Below are 20534 nucleotides of genomic sequence, written 5' to 3'. Positions count from 1 at the left end.
ATAATATTAAAAGTAGAAGTAAAAAGTATTCTGTGAAAAGATACTCAAGTATTGAGCAACTGTTTCATCATAATGTCCAATAATTTTTTTTTTTAATTATAAAAATAAATAATAAAATATGTACAAATGAGACATTTCCAAATAATAAAACAAATGAAATAATTTAATAAAATGAACTAATAAAACTAAATATCTTTACAAAATAGCCAATTTAGGAATAAGAAACAAATATTTCCTAATCTCCCTTTTTTTTTTACAATATGAAGCTTTTGAAATAAATACCTACTGTAGGTAACATATGTATGTCGTGTAAACTATTTTCTGTGTAAGATATACTGTATATTCAGTTGCCCTGCAAATGGCTCGGAAGATAAGAAAATAACACTACACGCACCTAAAGGATTATTAGGAACACTATACTAATACATTGTTTGACCCCCTTTCGCCTTCAGAACTGCCTTAATTCTATGTGGCATTAATTCAACAAGGTGCTAAAAGCATTCTTTAGAAATGTTGGCCCATATTGATAGGATAGCATCTTGCAGTTGATGGAAATTTGTGGGATGCACATCCAGAGCATGAAGCTCCCGTTCCACCACATCCCAAAGATGCTCTATTGTGTTGAGATCTGGTTGAGGTACAGTGAACTCATTGTTATGTTCAAGAAACCAATTTGAAATGATTCAAGCTTTGTGACATGGTGCATTATCCTGCTGGAAGTAGCCTTTAGAGGATGGGTACATGGTGGTCATAAAGGGATGGACATTGTCAGAAACAATGCTCAGGTAGCCCGTGGCATTTAAACGATGCCCAATTGGCATTGGCATTAAGGGGCCTAAAGTGTGCCAAGAAAACATCCCCCACACCATTAAACCACCACCACCAGCCTGCACAGTGGTAACGAGGCATGATGGATCCATGTTCTCATTCTGTTTACGCCAAATTCTGACTCTACCATTTGAATGTCTCAACAGAAATCGAGACTCATTAGACCAGGCAACATTTTTCCAGTCTTCAACTGTCCAATTTTGGTGATCTCGTGCAAAATGTAGCCTCTTTTTTCTATTTGTAGTGGAGATAAGTGGTACCCAGTGGGGTCTTCTGCTGTTGTAGCCCATCCGCCTCAAGGTTGTGCGGGTTGTGGCTTCACAAATGCTTTGCTGCATAACTCGGTTGTAACGAGTGGTTATTTCAGTCAAAGTTGCTCTTCTATCAGCTTGAATCAGTCGGCCCATTCTCCTCTGACCTCTAGCATCAACAAGGCATTTTCGCCCACAGAACTGCCGCATATTGGATGTTTTTCCCTTTTCACACCATTCTTTGTAAACCCTAGAAATGGTTGTGCATGAAAATCCCAGTAACTGAGCAGATTGTGAAATACTCAGACCGGACCGTCTGGCACCAACAACCATGCCACGCTCAAAATTGCTTAAATCACCTTTCTTTCCCATTCTGACATTCACTTTGGAGTTCAGGAGATTGTCTCGACCAGGACCACACCCCTAAATGCATTAAAGCAACTGCCATGTGATTGGTTGATTAGATAACTGCATTAATGAGAAATTGAACAGGTGTTCCTAATAATCCTTTAGGTGAGTGTACAGTAGAACATGTATAAGAGATTTCACTTTACCACATAAGAAACTTATATAAGTTCTGTGTGGTCATTTGACTCCCTGCGGTTATTGATTTTGCAGCTGATAGGTCAAACAGAGTCATGTGATTATTGTTGCTACATCAGACTGGTGAAACAGTAACATGGTACATTTATCGGTTGCATTTCTCTGGCAAAAACAAAGAATATCTAAAGTGTCGAATAAATGGTTAGAAAAGTAATAAGTTGAGTGTAGCCGAATGTAGCAGAGGAAGAGTAAAAATGTAAAATGTATGGTGCAGTAAAACTACTCATAGAAGTACTTTTTTTTTTCAAACAAAAATGTAAATGTAACTTTTTACTACCCACCTCTGTACAAGGGTGAGTAGTTACTCCAGTTATATTAAAATGAGATTTTGTCAAAAAAATAATGTACTGTATTTGTCAGGATAATTTTTGGAAACACCCTCATAATTTGCTTATGGTTGCTTCAGTGAGCAAAGCAAAGGTTTTGAATGAAGATATATTTTAAATATTTTTTTTCTGAAAAGATGATTTGCAACACTATAGAAATGTAATTTAACTGCCTAAACACTTTTTTTTACATTTCAAGATTTTATGCAACCACTTTAATTTTTCTTTGTTGCGAAAACATAAATTTATGTGCTTCACTTTTCATCCTGACATACTGTAACCATTGCTTTAGAATAGGGTAAATTTGTAAAAAAGTCCAATCTTTATGCTCCTTAGTTTTCCTGTTCCTACTGTATAAGCTTCACTAACAAATAGTTTTCGTATGGCAATATATATATATATATATATATATATATATATATATATATATTATAATATATAATAATAACAAACAAGTAATGTGTTTCTTTTAATTATTTTATCTTTCTGAAGCAGCACCATTTTTTGATCTTTTGTTAACTGTAGGATTTGACAAACAAGGTTAATTTTTATGTTTTAATGGAGATGTGATTTAGAAATAGAATAATGCATAGTTGTAATAAGAAATTTATGCAGCAGCACAACTGTACAGTATTAAAAATGCAAGTTTTTATACTATTATGCTTATATAAATGAGCATCAATACAATGACAAAAGACAAAATTTGTAATTTTTGTTAAAGGTTGTAAACTATTCTGTCTTATTAAACTTGCATAAAAATACATATGCAAATGTATGGCTAAACACAAACAATGTTTCTTTTTTAAGAGCCCAAGTCCTTCACCTCATGTTAGCATAGACAGCCAAGGAAGAATGTGATGAAAAGCAAATACACCTACGCTTTACCTGCAAAAGGAAGCAGCCCACACCAAATCACTGACACCTGCAATCCTCTCATCCTTCTAAAACACTCAAGCCACAGTCACATTCCTCAAAAAAACCTTTGGCAGACAATAACAAATTTGACAGGTCCCAAGACAGCCAATCAACACCTATCTTTTTTCTTTGTAACAGGACCTCCCTCTCATGCCCTCTCCTGATCCTTGTCTCATTGGTAGTGGCACATAAGCACAAAGATATCGCTCAACCAACATCCCCCCTTCCCTCAACCCCCACCCCCCCCCCCCCCCCCCACGCATCCAACCACCACCCCCCCAAACACACACACACACACACACACACACCTCGGCTGTACCAGGCAGGCAGTGAATGCAGGATGAGACTATTACCACTCCCCCACAGCCAAGCTCCTAGGATAATAATCCACCATGTTTCCTTTACCTATCCCTTTATCCAACTCCCTCTTTCTGTTTTCCCAGCTGGCCCTTGTCAGTGCTGACAACAGGAATGTCTGTCCAATCAGGATGTTAGACAGTAACATCAGCCTGTTACACAATCATTAGAGATTACATGATTATAGAGAGGATATGTGATCCAGCAAGAATATCTGCTAAGCAGTGAGTGAAAAGAACCAACTTTGCCTAAATTAGTGGTGTTAAATTAGTGTTGTGTAAAAAAAAAAAAAGCTAAAATATTTTACAAAGCACACTTTTTACCAAATGGAATTAAAAAATACATCCAAATAATTTATTTATAAAAATACCTGAATACACTAAATACCATTTTTTTAAATAATATTTTTTAACAGATGATGAGAGCCAAGGATAATTTCCCCTTCGCTACATGCAGCTTTGTTCTTTCTGCCTTTATTTGCATTTCTGCATTTTGCCATTTACATTCATTACATACAATTGTCTATGTAGTCTTTCAAATTATAAGCTAATTACTTCTTCATTATTAAATAGTGGTAACATATTTGGCAGTAGCTATTATTTGCAAAAATCTCATGTCTAACTCCCCTCCCCCAATGACATGACAAGGAAGAATAAATAACAAGATTAGGTTAAGATAGCAGTGCAGTGCAGACTAACTGTGATAATTACATCTGTCCTGAGTGACATGTCTTTTCAATCAATCAGCCATTTAGCCATAATGTCTGTATGAATAATATTGACTGTACATGTCAGTGATGTCAAACTCATTCTCTGTGAGGTACAAGTATAAAGCCATTGTCATGGCCTTTTGTATTACCTAATAATTCAGATGCTCAAAGATGTTACCTAACACATAATCCTAAATTCAATAACGCTGTAGCTCTATAGGACTCAAGGACACACACAAACTACAGGCAACTTAGGAATGCGAATAAACGTAATCTGCACGTGTTTTGACTGTCGGAGGAAACCAGAATACAGGAGAATTCATGCCCTGTGCAAACATGAAAACTCCATGCACAAAGACCCGAGGTGAGGATCAAACCCTCGGCCCTGTAGGTGCAAGGCCATAGTGCTAACTACTAAGCCAGTATGCTGCTGTCCATGGTAATGTGACATCTAAAAAATACAGTTTTATCATCTGTAAAGCTGTTTACTATAAAATACTTGTGCTGAGACTTACCCGTAAACCCTGGACAGCAATAACATTGATATGCATTAATTAGATCCTCACAGGTTCCACCATTTAAGCATGGTGCAAATTGACAGTCATCTATGTTCATCGAACAGTTTTCACCTGCAAATCACCACAAAACAAATTATTATCTCCATAGAATTGTTTAAACCAACAAAGAGTGAGATGGTAATCAAATAAGAAATACTAGATATAGTAAAAGTAAAATTTACCTGAAAAGCCAGACAAGCAGTTGCACAGAAAGCCAGCAGCATTCTCATAGCTAAACGATGTATTCAGCTGAGCCAAGACGCCATAATGTCTCTCGTCAGAGCGCTGAAAACACTTGCCACCATTTTCACAAGGCTGACTCTCACATTCATCCACATCCATCTCACAGTTTTTTCCCTTATAACCTGTGGAAATGGACAGGTCAACAACTTCTGTACTGTACTATATATCCTGTGTCAAATTGCACTGTGTTCTCTATAATGTGTAAACAAAAAGGGGAAATAAAGTGTACTACAGCTTGATTTAAAATAATTTTATATATTAAATAAATTTTATACATGAAAACTACTTATTATTATGTGTAACTGAGGATTTTTTTGTGTATATTTTAATATACGTCATTCAAAAAATGAAATGAGATTAAATGAGATGAAATGAGACTTTGTTTATTGTAATAGGTCTTTGAACAAAACTTGTATTGTGCAAATAACTTAACTTTCAGTATGTGTTTTTTGTTCTCTGAATTGTATCTAATTGTCTGATTGTTTATCAATTCACGCAATGTCTATACTACTTTATTCTTTATACAGGGTTAATTTGGAAATGCCAGTTAGCGTAATCTGAGTGTCTTTGGACTGTGGAGGAAACCCCAGGGGTTTGAGCTCATTGTGTTTTCCTGTAAAATAGCATGAATCTTCCCAAGAAATATTTTGGTAGGGGCTTCAAGAGTGACACTATTGCAAACACCTGGCCTTGGTACTACCATGCTGGTGGATTTAGGGACGTGAAAGCCTCCTCCTGGTTTTGAAAATATCATACTTGCACTGAAGCTGCAAGTTCATGCTGGTGCCACCACCTGGCTTAACAGATGGCTTTAAGGACAAATTGCTTGCACCAGTGATTTCACAAAGACAAGAGGCAGCATGTCCCTTGCCTTTATAAAACCCAACATGGGAGAGTAGAGCAGCTGTCCTTGACCTCTTTTAGGCACAGCATGAGTAACACACTTCTGCTTTGTGTTTCTTCTGACCTCTGTGATTTTTAGAACTTTTATGGTGATAGGTTCCAGACTCTATAGCCCAGCATGCACTTCACCAAAGTGACATTGTCTTAATTGTAGTCACCTGCACCTTGTCTTGTCTGATTTGTCTGTATATTATAGAGGGTGACTATCCCGGCAGCATGGTGGTGTAGTGGTTAGCACTGTTGCCTTACACCTCCAAGGTCCGAGTTTGATTCCCAGCCAGGTTTGCTTTGTGTGCATGGAGTTTGCATGTTCTCCCCATGCTTGGTGGTTTTTCTCTCCACAGTCCAAAGACATACAGATTAGGCTAATTGTTATTGCCAAATTGCCTGGAGTGTGTAAGTGTGTGTGTGTGCCCTGCCCAGGATGCACCCCACCTGATGCCCCAAGTCTCCTGGTCTCCAGGCCCCCCGGGGAGTGACTAAATCCCTAGGCTTAACCCTTTAAAGGACGTTTGAAGGCTGATTACATCATAGCATTGTAAATGCTGTCCCATTTCAAAGGCTCCTTCAGCTGACGCATATTGACTTCTTTTTTCTGATAACAAAGAATCCAACAATGTACACTTTGTAGCCAAACATCCCATGAATCAGTGTGAGCCCGGGAAGAGTCTGTAAGAGACTTTTGTTGGATGCAAAATCTGAAGATATTAAAAATAAATATATTCTTCCTCACTCACTCATTTTCTATACCACTTATTAACCTTATATAAGGTTTTGGGACACTTGGGCCCCTATTCACAAAACGTCTTAAGCCTAAAAGTTTCTCCTAGTGATACAGTTCCAAGAGAATTCTTAGAATTATAACATTTTAGAAATGTAAAAATTTTCCTTGATGAAAGATGAAAATGATTTACAAAACATCTTAGACCTAAAAACAGCTCCTAAGGTAAAAATTAAGAAGCCATGGTTATACAACTAAATATTAGTTCAGAGATGCACAAGAAAGATTAAACTTTAAGCATTTTTGTTTAAACAGTAAAAATGTTTTTTGATTCAGAAAAGGAGGTGCAGGGTGTCCAATGCATTTGTGAGATTTAAATTAAAAATTTAAAGTTATTTTATGGATATAGAGCTTTACTCACTTTTTTCAACACACTGCTATTATTTTGAACACAACTGTATATATACATTTTATCTACAGTATATATATGTATTTTTTTTTAACAGTTTCTGCTGTTGGAATGATGCCCAAATTGTTAAAAACCAATTTTCTCCTCTAGAGGGCATTGTTTGATAAAATATGAAATGCTTACACACCTCAGTAAAGTGAAACTGAATTTAATGTGACTAAATTGCTAATCTAAATCTAAGTTTCTTGACCATTTATCAATGTTTGTGTTGCAACCTCTGGCAGGAGTCTTTAAAAGCTCCAACACCTTTAAAACAGTGCTGCTAGGATCCTTCTGAAGGAAATATGAGCACATCACTCCACTGCTCCGGACTCTCCCACTTTATCTTAAAAAACTCCTTACTCCAAAATCCACCACAAGACACCTTTGTTCCACAAATACTTATCGTCTCCGTTTTCCAAAGAAAAATTATTTGCTTAATGTAGGCAAGTCTAGAGTTGGGGGCCTGAAAACAGGCAGTGAGAAGTGGATGTTGTCAACCTTGGTGGTAAAATGTGCAATAAACCTATTGCACTGCTCCTCTGTGAAATTGCTACAAATGCTGGTTTAAGCACATGATTTATTATGAAAAAAAAAAGTAGTTTTGAATTGCAAGGGCTTGTTATTAATTATATTCGAGTAATATTGTAATCTGGCAATGATAAGTTCTCTGGAGTAGTTTTTTGATGTTTGCGGTAAGCAGTTATAAACAGTTAGGTTAGTTAAAACAGAGTACCGCTTAAGGGCACATCAAGTTGTTTTTTTATCTGAAAAAAAAAATTTGGAAAAAGTGACTTGGGCATATTAGATACACTGGAGGCCATTGTTGTAGTAGTCCGCTAATTCATTGACTGAGGAGAATTGTGGAACAATGGACATTTTTTTTTTTATGTCAGCATTTAAATCAAGGGGATTTATGTTTTTCAGATTTCTGAAATGAAAACTGCACTGTGTTTTGGAATATAGTGTTTGGAAGTATCCACAGAGCAGATTTTTAAAAAGTGACTTAGGCATAATAGATACACTGGAGGCCATTGTTGTAGTAGTCTGCTAATTCATTGACTGAGGAGAACTGTGGAACAATTGACATTATTTTTATGTCAGCATTTAAATCATGGGGATTTATGTTTTTCAGATTTTTTAAATGGATACAGCATTGTGTTTTGTAAGATATTATTTCGAAAGAAGATCCATGGAGATGATTTTAAGGTCAGTAACACCCAGGTCATATACTTGAGATGGGAATAATCAGTAATGACTAGGTCGAGGATATAGCCCTTAATGTGAGTCCAAAAGTTCTAGGAACACATTGGATGTTGAAAGAAACTGATGCATTTTTGTGATGAAACCTGGGTGTTGTTTTGATTTATTTGTTAGCGACTAGATATTACATTTTTCAACTTTAGTATTTATTGTAACATTACTTTTGGCCATAGGACGAAGAACACTGAAGTTTAGTTCAGGATTCCCATTTTTCCTGGTCTGTGGCTAAACAATGTTTTTAATCTGTTTTTTAGCTGTGACAGAGCGAGTTGCTGACCACAGAGATTGAATAAACCTTCGCTCCAGAGGAGCTCCAGTTGTTTATTGACTCCAGTGTCCGACGAGAGGCAGTGGTAGTTGGACTCCAGCAGCTGCAATGGTGAATACTGAAGTATGGCGGCAGGTGGATATGATGTAATCTCCTTGTAAAAAAGTGGCCAAAGTCCATATGCACACAGCTGGACAGCAGTGGTGCACACCAAGGAAGACCACAGCATCAGGTCCACCACCAACAGCCACAGAAACAAGGCCGACAAAACCAAAACCCAGGAAATACCACAGCAGAGCATACAGACAGCATCAATTGAAACATATGGCTTGTAATGGATAATACTAGCCCCATGCAAACAGTAGGCAGAGTGCACTAGCAACAGCTACAGGGGCAAGAGCCAAACAACAGACAGGATTTTTATTAAAATTAATAAAAAAAAAAGATGTCAAAATCAAAACCTCAAAACAGCAAATTAACAGCCACTAAATGGTAAAGCTCTGTGTAAAGTTCAGAAAATCGGCTACTGGGCCACTTTAAGGAGCCAAACAATATATCAAATAAAATTCAGATTTACTTTAAGCAAAAGAACAGCCAACGCCTGTGTCCTCGCCCTCCTACAGATGGTACTTAAGCGATATTCTGGTTTTACGGCCAAGCCTCACAGTGGCGCCATTTGAGTTTGTGCGTTTGCTGGCTTTTACCACTGAGTGGCGCTAGATAACTATAGACTGACGCCTCGGGCATCAGTTTATTCTCTCCAGGATTAATGAGCCACAGCTTCTTCAGAGCCATTGTAGTTAAACAAATTCAAAATCACAGTACTAAAATTACAGTACAAATGTTGAATTCAAATAAAATAAAATTTTATTAGGATCGAATTTAAGCAAAGGTAACACAGGAGCTTTTAGATTTTATCATTTTTAATTGGAAAAGCTACGCATGTAGGTTTTTTGTCATCTTATATATTTTTTTGTTCTTTAAATTTGTAGGAGATTTATTAACTGAAATAAACTAAACTAAATGACCATTTTAAAACATTGTCAGGATGTGCCACTAAAACTGCGTCAGCAAGTGAATTACTGACGCATCCACTGCTGCGGTGATGACATAATCACCCTAATCACAGATGAGACATCAACTTATCAATGAATTGTTAAAATGGCCAGTCAGTTTCCTTGTCGTTTTCCTTGCTGTTTTCCCCGACGCATTCATAATCATTACTCTACTTCTGCCGGTCCGCTGTTTCTTAACCCCACTCCCGTTAAACCGCATATTCTAAGAAAGGCTCGTCCGCGAGAGGTTGTGCGCGTTGAACATTTAACATTCAACATCATTGAGTGTCCCTGTGATTACATGAAGAGATAGAAGATTTTGAGGCAGCCTACATATAAACTACCTTGTATCACCTAGTTTTAAGGCCTATGGCACAGCTGCTTCTGTTTCACTTAATGGCTGCATTTAAACCTACATATGGAATTGATGATCATTAGCAGCTGTTTCGTATAATCATACATCTAAGTCATATCCTATAAAATCCCTGATTATGTGCAAGTGTTCAACTGTAAGAATTGATGCTTGTTTGAAGCCAATGGTAATTTGAGTTTTCTTCTTTTTCTCACTTTGCAAATTTTGTAAACTGATATAAGTTATTAATTGAAACTAATTCTCCTTTCAAAAGAAATGTTTAGTCATCATGCACAGTGCCATGGCACAATTGTTACTTATTTCACCTGGTCACCTAACAACAGAAGGTGCTAGAAATATGGTAATTTTGGGTTGTTTAGCAGCCACAAACCCTGAGAAGGTTACAGTCATTAAAGCAAGATAAAACCTTATTTTACGCCAGAATATTCGTGAGACGAACGTGAGGCCATCTGTCCAGCTGCTTAAGCAACATGGAAATCTGCAAATTGACATCTGAATGGCTAAAGATGAACTTTGTTAATGTTGGTATACTTTCTGGGGGAAAAAAGGAATCTTTTAAAATCTCTTTAGTTTTTTTTTTTTTGGTGTGTGTGTCACAAGAAGTAATTTGTTTGTGCTGTAGAAGTTGGTAAGGATATTGTAATTTTAGCCCTGAGAAATAAAATAATTTCAACAGAAGGCTGCTTTCATTTTCCTGTAACCCTAGATAAACAGTACATGAAAATTATTTATATATGGCAAAAATACCAAAATGCTATAGCAAATTAAGTTAAGGTTATGTTTAACATAAAAACATATATAAAATATAAAACAGTGGTTTACCTGGCCAGCATTGGCAGGTGTAATGATTAATTCCCTCATGACATGTGGCCCCATACTGACAGGGTTCAGACACACATTCAAGAATCTCCTCCTCACAGATTGGCCCAGAAAACCCTGTACCACTGCAGTCACACTTATACCTAAAATATATAAACAAAAGCCAGATTATGATTACTTAAACGGCAATTTCATGGTCTTATCTCTGTTTATCTAACTCAATATCCATATATCTGACAGTGGACCTCACTCAAACTGAATTCTATGGAATTTAGCTGCATGAAATTCAGGAATTCAGCTATGTAAAGAACTCCAGGAAGAACCATGTTACAGTTATTAAAAAGTATGGTTCTACCTGCATGACACCAATCCAGTACCAAAATGTAACCTTTATTTATTTATTTTTTATTGTTTTTACAATTTTTTTGTTATGTTTTGTTCATTATTTTCTTTACACTGTTCTTGCTCTGTTATCAGTTTTTAACCTTGGTATGTGTCTTCCAAAATTTATCTAGCTAGTTCAAAAGGATGTGAACCTCAAATACACAAATATTGAATTGTATATCTTCAGGAAACAGGACCGAAATCACTAATAAACACTATAACTATAAACTTTCCAAATGTAACATCAGTTTTAAAATTATTAAAATATAGAATATATTATTTAAAATAAAGATTAGCAGCTCTCAAAATTCCATCCATATTTTCCTTAAATTGTTACATATAGAAGACAGACGGCAACAAAACATTTTTAATGGATTGTATTTGGTTATTCATTTGTAATTACACTTACATTACATTACCCGTCTGATTTTTGATTTTTTTTTTCACCTCTCTTACATAAATCTCATTTTCATGGCTGTCTAAACAGACAAATCTGATGTTTTTTATATCTGACCTTTATCACTTTCATTTCATACAAGGTCAAATAGATTAAATGTACTGTACAGTGCCTTTTAAAATTATTCATACCTATTGAACTTTTTGTCGCGTTACAACCACAAACTTAAATGTATTTTATTGAGATTTTATGTAACACACCAACACAAAGTGGCACATAATTGTAAAGTGGAAGAAAAAATTATAAATTGTTTCATTTTTTTTCTCAAATAAATATTTATAAAAAATATGGCATGCATTTGTATTTAGCCCTCCTAAGTCAATACTTTGTAAAACCACCTTTTGCTGCAATTACAGCTGCAAGTCTTTTGTGGTATGTCTCTACCAGCTTTGCACATCTAGAGTAAAATTTCTGTCCATTTTTCTTTGCAAAATAGCTCAAGCTCAGTCATTTTAAATGGAGAGCATCTGTGAACAGCAAGTTTTGAAGTTTCGACACAGATTCTCAATTGGATTTACGTCTGGAGTTTGACTGGGCCATTCTAACACATAAATATGCTTCCCATTCATTACAAGAGTCTGGCAGATCTAAATTATTCCATTGTTTAGCCTCATTGTCCTCCTTATTGTCACTCTAGTCCCAAGTCTTTCACAGATTCCAACAGGTTTTTTTCTAAAATTGCCTTGTATTTGGATGCATCCATCTGTCCATTAATTCTGACGAGCTCCCCTTTTCCTCCTGAAGAAAACCATCCCCACAACATGATGCTGCCACCACTATGCACAGTGTTAATTTTCCACCACATACAGAATGGCGTTTAGCATTTAGGGAAAATTTTTGTTCTTATCTGACCAGGGCACCTTCTTCCACATGTTTGCTCTGCACATGGTTTTCTTTCAACAATGGCTTTCTTCCGGATAATTAATAGTTCTCATAGCTGTTGTGGATCACTGCAGCTACTCCAGAGTTACCATGGGCCTTTGCTGCTTCTCTGATTAATGCTCTTTTTGTCTGGCCTGTCAGTTTAGGTGGACGGTCATGTCTTGGTAGGTTTGCAGTTGTGCCATACTCATTACATTTTCGGATGATGGACTGAACAGTGCTCAGAGAAATGTAGGGGTGTAATTGTATTTAACCCCTATACTCTAATACCCCTAACTAAAATCCAGTGGAACCAAGTGCCTTCAAAAGTCCCTCAGTCCCTCAGGACTTTTAAAGGCACTTGGTTCCACTGGATTTTAGTTAGGGGTATTAGAGTATAGGGGGGTAAATACAAATACATGCCAAACTTTTCAGATATTTATTTGTAAAATAATCTTTTGAAAACCATTTATAATTTTCCTTTCACTCCACAATTATGTGCCAGTTTGTTGGTCTTTCGGCCTACGTAAATTCCAAATGCACATTAAATACATTTAGATTTGTGGTTGTAATGTGACAAAATGTGGAAAAATTCGCGGAGTACGAATACTTTTGCAAGGCATACATTTTTTATGGTTTTGATTAGATTTTATGCCACTTTTTTATGTCACATCTCTTTTCACATTTGGCTTATTTTGTGTGTTGGCAGGCAAATAATAGCCTAGAACAGAGCTAAAGAAAACAACTTAACATTTTTTCAAGCTATTGAAAGTGTAAATTAACCTGTTGTACACTGTAAAGATTGCCAAGAGCAACATTAGCACAAAGTCTAGCCTTTGAAATTTGGTAAATTGTTGTATCTGTTAAGGTTGTGAAAAAGTTGGAAGGTATATCATAAGGGTGGTTCTGTGCATAATATAAAATATAATCCTGCCGGCACCCATTTTGGTTCTTTGTGCACTAGAAAGGAAATTGAGACATTATGATTTTATGTCAATTAAATATGTTGCTGGCAAAGGGAAAGTCTGGCATATAGAATTTTTTTTCCCAAAAAAGCCCTTTTCACAGTAACTCTCACCTGTTTACCAAATCAATGCATGAGCCATTGTTGAGGCATGGCATGCTAATACAATCATTGATATCCACCTCACAGTTGATGCCTTCAAACCCAGACACACACTCGCATGTGTATAGCCCTACATTGTCATGGCAGGTAGCACCATTCTGACATGGAGACCCCTCACACTCATTGATCTCGACTTCGCAGTTTATTCCTGCAATTTAAAAAAAAGGTCATATGATACAACAATTAAAATCATCTAAAACAATATGAAAAAATATTACAATAATTTGAAAATGGGTTGCTGTTTTATGTTTTTAAACCGGCTAAAATACATTTATGTTTATTTTAGACTTCTGCATTTTTGAGAAACTGTATACATATTCACCTTATACAATGTTGTGCTTCCAAGTTTGTACCAACAGTTTGGGAAAGGCGTGATGTGGTGATTTTGGTGTATACAAATATGTGGCCATATAACTTATTTGCACGCAAAATAGAACCCAGAGTGACAGTCAAAGTCTCCAAAAAACTGTAGCAGATTCTGCAAGAATTTGGCCTGAGACTGATGCTTTATTTCTTGTTTTACAAATTGTCATTTTTTTAAACTAATGGAATTATTTTTTTAATTTTAAATTATGCCTGTAATTTTCAGTGTGCTAATTTTAAATATATTTTATTTAATTGTATCTGAAAAGAAATGTATTTTAATCTTGTTAGTTTAGCAATATAAACAATATCTATTAAGAAAAAAAGCCTCCTCAAAGGCTTGGAGATCTTCATGACAGTTTATGCATGTTTTGAAAGAAGAAAATAGAAAGAAAAGAAAGTGTCAAAAAGGAAAACCATCTTTCACTGTTTACAACAATTAATGTACAGTATCTTCTTACTTCCTGGTCAAGGTGGCATAAACTTAATTTGTGTAACACAGTTGGGTTTGTACAGTACAGATACAGTAAACTAACCACATGATGTGATGTAACATAATGAAACTGTACTAAAAATATTTTTCTTGAAATGACATGAAAAACTTAATAAAATCAAATTTACGATAAAAAAGATGTAAAAGTTGTGTATTTTGCATGTTAATTTATCATTTAAGTACAAAATCAGCAGCATTCTTACCTGTGAATCCTATTAGACACTCACAGATGTAATGGTCTTTCCCATTAGTACACTTTCCATTGTTCAAACAGGGTTGGGATGCGCACTCATTAATGTCCATCTCACAGTTGTAACCTTGAAATCCAGGCACACAGAAGCAATGGTATACATCTAAACCATCTAAGCAGATGGCACCATTCTGACAAGGTTGGGACAGGCATTCATCAATGTCATGTTCACAGTAGTTTTCATGGAAGCCATGACCACACTTGCACTCATAGCTGTGTGACACCTGTATGCAAGTAGCATTGTTAAAGCAGGGATTATGAGAGCAGTCCATTGCTAGAGTCTGGCAGTCTTCACCACTGTAGCCTTTAGGACAGTGACAGGAGTATCCATTAACTGCATCCACACATCGGTTCTTTATTCCAGTACATGGATTGCTCTTACATTGGTCCAATTTATAAGTACAATCAGGGCCTCCAAAGCCCACTGGACATGAACAGAAGTAGCTATCTATTCCTAAAGTGCTAACGCAGTTAGGACAGTTGACACGTGTGCATGCATCATACAGTAGATCACAGTCTTTACCCACATAAATAAGTGGTTCCTTTGGGCATAAACAAGTATAGTCACCCATTGCTTCTATGCAAGTGCCTCCATTCTGGCATGGGGAAGAAAAACATATATCTGCCTTCGCTGTGTAGAAAATTCCTATAAAAAAAAATTTTGTTGATGACATTAAGCAAATCATTATATACAGACATCAACATTAAATCTAGTTTAATAATATTTTTAATGCAATCTTAGCCCTTTAAAATCCTATACATCCCACAGACATTACATGCATATGACATACATTGTCCTATGTTGTCCTATTTGTTTTCCTTTACTATTGTGGCTAAAAATATATAAGTAATCACTGACTTCTTCTTCTTTGTCTTTCGGCTGTTCCCTTTCAGGGGTCGCCACAGCGAATCATTTGCCTCCATCTAACCCTATCCTCTGCATCCTCTTCTCTCACACCAACTAACTTCATGTCCTTTCTCACTGCATCCATAAATCTCCTCTTTGGTCTTCCTCTAGACCTCCTGCCTGGCAGTTCCAACCTCAGCATCCAGCATCCAGTGATTAGCATATAAGTAATCACTGACTAACATAGGTTAATATATCACTGAACAATAAACCAGATATCATGGGGGTTAATGTACAGCAGTATGGAAAAAATGCTATAAGCATATTAGACATTTTCCTTTTTTTTTTTTTTTGCCACTATGTTACTACAGGAAACAATAAAATAAGTCATGAAGCGTAAATAAATAAGGTAAACATTATGAAGATTGTCTTGGATTTACAATTGATATGGGGAAACAAATGCAATGTATAATGATCCAAGATTATAATAGCTGTCTGTAAACCAATGTTTCTTTATACTGCAGTGTGTAGCACGAAATCAAGTTATTGAGGGGCATAAATAGAGAGAAAAAGGTGGCAAGTACAAGTCTATTTTGCCATTTGTGTTGAGGCAAGAGAGAGAGGGAGAGAGGGAGCGAAAGAAGGAGTGTGTGTGTTAATGCGCTATTAAAAAAATGCAGAAAACTGAAGCTAAATAAAAGATTACAAGCAACATGCTAATATAGCTAGCATCATGCTAGCAACATGCTAATCATCTTAACGCCATGCTAGCAACATGCTAATCATGTTAAGTGCAAAATGATAATATAGTTAGCATTATGCTAGCAACATGCTAATATTCTTAGCACAATGCTATCAACATGATAAGCACTCTAGCATCATGTTAGCAACATTCTAATGATGTTGCTAGCAACATGCTAATATAGTTAGCATAATGCTAGCAGCATGCTAATCAGCTAAACGTCATGCTAATTACACTAGCATCATGCTAGGAACATCTACACATGTTTTAGCAAAATGCTACTAAAGTTAGCATAATGCTAGCGACATGCTAATATTGTTAGCATCATCCTAGCAACATGCTTATCATGTTAGCATCATGCTAACAGCATGATTTTTAATTTTTTTTTTACATTTACTCCGTCCTCCAAACACAAAAAAACCCTCTCATATCTCCAGTTTCACTTTCTTTTCGAAATCATTTTGATCATATTATGACAGTCCAACACAGCTCTATTATAGGGCCTTTAAACAGTTGTGATTGGAGCATTCTGATTAGAACAGCAAGTCTGTGTGCATAAAGCTTTCACACAACTGCCACTGACCACCATTTCGCTTTTCCACTGTTTAAAACTATAAAACCTGTAAAAACTACAACACCCACTACATACTCACTTGGACACTAGAAGGGGGAATTATGTTAAAATGCTTTTCATCGACTACAGCTCTGCATTTAATACCATAATTCCCTCCACACTCACCACCAAGCTGGAGCACCTGGGACTCAGCTCATCTCTGTGTCAGTGGATCTCTAATTTTCTAACTGGCAGACCACAGGCAGTAAAGATGGGCGGACGTGTCTCAGCCTCCATCACTCTTAGCACTGGAGCCCCCCAGTGGTGTGTTCTGAGCCCCCTGCTGTACTCTTTGTACACATATGACTGTGTGGCCACTACCAGCTTCACCACCATCTTTAAGTTTGCTGACGACACCGTCGTGGTGGGCCTGATCTCTGATAACAACGAGACGGCCTACCTAAAGGAGATTAGGAATCTGGAGAACTTGTGCCAGAGAAACAACCTCCTTCTAAACGTCAGTAAGACAAAGGAGTTGATAGTGGACTTCAGCACTAAGCAGGAGAGGAACTACCAGACCCCCGTCATCAACAAGAGCCCAGTGGAGAAAGTGGACAGCTTCAAATACCTCGGTGTTCACATCACACAGGACCTGTCATGGTCCTGTCACATCAACAACGTGGTGAAAAAGACCCGGCAGCGTCTCTACCACCTCAGACGCTTAAGAGACTTCAGACTGCCCTCCAAGGTGCTAAGGAACTTTTACTCCTGCACTTCAGAGAGCATCCTGATGGGAAACATCTCAACCTGGTTCGGGAACAGCACCATGCAGGACAGACAAGCTCTACAGAGGGTGGTGCGATCAGCTGAGCGCACCATCCGCACCGAGCTCCCTGACCTGCCCTCGATCTACAGCAGGCGGTGCTGGACCAAGGCCAGGAAGATTGTGAAGGACCTCAGCCATCCCAACAATGGACTATTCTCTCTGTTGAGGTCAGGAAAGCGATTCCGCTCCCTGAAGGCCAACACAGACAGACTGAGGAGAAGCTTCCTCCCACAGGCGATACTGACCCACACATATGGTTTTTACACTCACTCTGGACATTTTGGACATTCGTTTACACTAGTGGCCACTGCACAACTACACTTCGTGGTCATTAGTCTAATCACTTTATTACAAGCCACTTTAAATAAATCACTTTTAAGCATATTTGCACTGCACGAGACACTTCAAATATGTAGATTGCACAACTCTGAACATTACCATTTTTTTTTTACCATTCTATCTAACTTCATCCACACAAAAAATGCCATTAATCTATACCTACTTTGTACAGCTGTTTCTTTTGTTCTATATTTCTTCATATATTTTCTATATTGTGTATTTTTGTTGTACAGTTATTTTATTTTATTTTTAATTTTTATATTTAATTTTATTCTTTCCTAGTTAAATTTACCTTTTATTTTATTTTCATATTTATTTCTTATTCATAGTCTTTTATTTTAAGGTCACGAGCAGTTGTCTTAGCATTTCACTGCATATCGTACTGTGTATGACTGTGTATGTGACAAATAAAATTTGAATTTGAATAACATGCAGCCTTTAACATGCAGTGGTTAAGGCATTGGACTACGGTTCAGAAGATTCCAGGTTCAAATTCCACAACCACCAAATTGCCACTGTCGGGCCCTTGAGCAAGGCCCTTAACCCACAACTGCTTAGATGTATAATGAGATAAAAATGTAAGTCGCTCTGGATAAGAGCGTCCCCCAAATGCCTAAATGTAAAAAAGTGAGGTCACACACTTTCCTTTGCGTAGTTCTACTCCTCGCCGAAAGTAAGAATAGAAAGCTTTATAAATTATTTTTATGTCCTACACAAGGTAGGACTAATTTCAGTCCTAAATAAAATTAAAGCATCTCTTTAGTTACGAGTGATTCTGAGATGCTTAGTAAATACGGGCCCTGGATTTTGACTAGGCCATTGTTGAATTTATGGTTAAATCGGTGACTGACTTAAGTCCTGTGGCTGCAAAACAAGCTTAAACCATCAGTCCTCCACTGCAGTGCTTTAGGTGTTCTGCTAAAAAGTGGTGTGGTTTTCACCAATCATGGTGCTAAGCATTAGGGCTAAACAACTCAACTTTGGTCTCATTTGTACACAGAACGTTTTGTTTTTGTTAAGATGCAGTTTTGCAAACCTCAGTTGCGCATAGGGCTGAAACGATTTCTCGAGTAATTCGATTACAAAAAGTGATTGCGGCAAAATCTTCTGCTTCAAAGTTCTTTTAATTAATTTTAAAAGCCTGCATTATGTTTTTGCGCAATTATTTGTTTGGCGTGACACAGCGCACTTCTGGATGCAAACCACCCACAAAGCGGAAGGAGAGGCCAACAGTTAGCTGAGTATTGATTTGAGGGATCGAGGCAGGGAGGCATTTTAGTGCATAACAGTGTGCTTTATTATTTTTTTTGATACTTAGTCATTTCAAATACCTTTTTTTTTTAAGTTTTTGCATATAAGAAAAGTCTTTAAAATAAGAATATATGGCACTGTAATGCACTTAATTCATCTCAATCAACTTTAAGCTATTCCTTGTATTGTGAATAATGACAATGTTTAGTTTAGATAGAATGCTGTATGCAGTAAAAAAAAATAAGTAGATCTTTTTTTAAAAAAAAAACAACAACAATTAATCTTTGTTTCTCTTATATATTTTACATTGCTGTTAAATTAAGCAAAATGACATTTTATCCGATTACTCGATTAATCGATTAAATTTTTATTAGAATACTCGATTACTAAAATATTCGATAGCTACAGCCCTAGTTGAGCTTCCATGTTCTTTTAAGACAGAAGCTCCTTTTCCTAGCAACCTTCCAAACATTTACATTTACATTTAGGCATTTGGCAGACGCTCTTATCCAGAGCGACTTACAAAAAGTGCTTTAATGTTTACATAATTGGATACATACAAACAAACTGTATTGTTCAGTCTTCTTCTAATTGTGCTGTCATGTCAACATCCTCAGGTCTGTTGGGTCTGATCTGAATCTCTTGGGTTTTTTATTATTTTTTGAGCATTGCTCGACCTTGTCTAACCTTGGGGTGAACATGCTGGGACGTTCACAACTGGAAAGATTAGCAACTCACTGTAGAACAATGAACTTTTTCATTAAATTGATATATACACTACCGTTCAAAAGTTTGGGGTCACTTGCAAATCTTAGTTTTTTTTTTAGTGATTTATTTTCTACATTCTACAACAATACTGGGGATTTCAAAACTATAAAATAACACATATGGAATTAGGTAATTACGTAACAACAAGGAAAACAACAGTTATTTGTTATTTTAAGACACAGAGGTCAGCCTTTCTGTAATAGTTCTTGCAAGAACAGTATTGTCAAGTGCATCTGCAAAATCTGTCAAGCACCATAATGAAACTGGCTCTCATGAAGGCCATCCCAGTAGGGCGAGACCAAAACCTACATCTGCCGCAGACGAGAAGTTAATTTAGAGTTATCAGCCTAAAAAATTATCAATTAACAGCACCTCAGATTAAAGGCGTTATGAAGTCTTTACAGAGCATAAGTAGCAGTCACATCTCACCATTAACTGTTCAAAAGAGATTAACGCATTTTTTGGATGCCTTCAGCATTCCTTTACAATGTAGAAAAAAATAACAATCAGGAACGATCATGGAGTTAGAAAGTGACCCCAAACTTTTAAACGGTAGTGTATGTGCATGTGACGTGAAGTCGTCCTACACATTCTTATGGAGGAAATTTGCTTTGAAATATGAGGGTTTGATATAC

At 36.6% G+C, this 20534-nt stretch overlaps 1 protein-coding gene across 1 annotated transcript in view; it reads right to left on the bottom strand.

The window, feature by feature from the left end:
* The window catches only part of crb2b (crumbs cell polarity complex component 2b), a 50890-nt gene that overhangs the window by 8153 nt on the left and 22203 nt on the right, over positions 1 to 20534 (bottom strand). The window contains exons 2-6 of the mRNA XM_053504950.1: positions 14527 to 15219; positions 13420 to 13615; positions 10643 to 10782; positions 4729 to 4911; positions 4505 to 4618 (exon numbers count right to left, since the gene is read on the bottom strand). Coding sequence (XP_053360925.1) covers positions 4505 to 4618; positions 4729 to 4911; positions 10643 to 10782; positions 13420 to 13615; positions 14527 to 15219 — 1326 coding nt within the window. The remainder of the gene's footprint in view (positions 1 to 4504; positions 4619 to 4728; positions 4912 to 10642; positions 10783 to 13419; positions 13616 to 14526; positions 15220 to 20534) is intronic.

Source organism: Clarias gariepinus, chromosome 9 (assembly GCF_024256425.1).
Source record: "Clarias gariepinus isolate MV-2021 ecotype Netherlands chromosome 9, CGAR_prim_01v2, whole genome shotgun sequence".
In the NCBI taxonomy this organism is placed as follows: Eukaryota; Metazoa; Chordata; class Actinopteri; order Siluriformes; family Clariidae; genus Clarias; species Clarias gariepinus.
The sequence above is the reverse complement of the archived record's forward strand: the minus strand, read 5'-3'. Positions and strand labels throughout refer to the sequence as shown.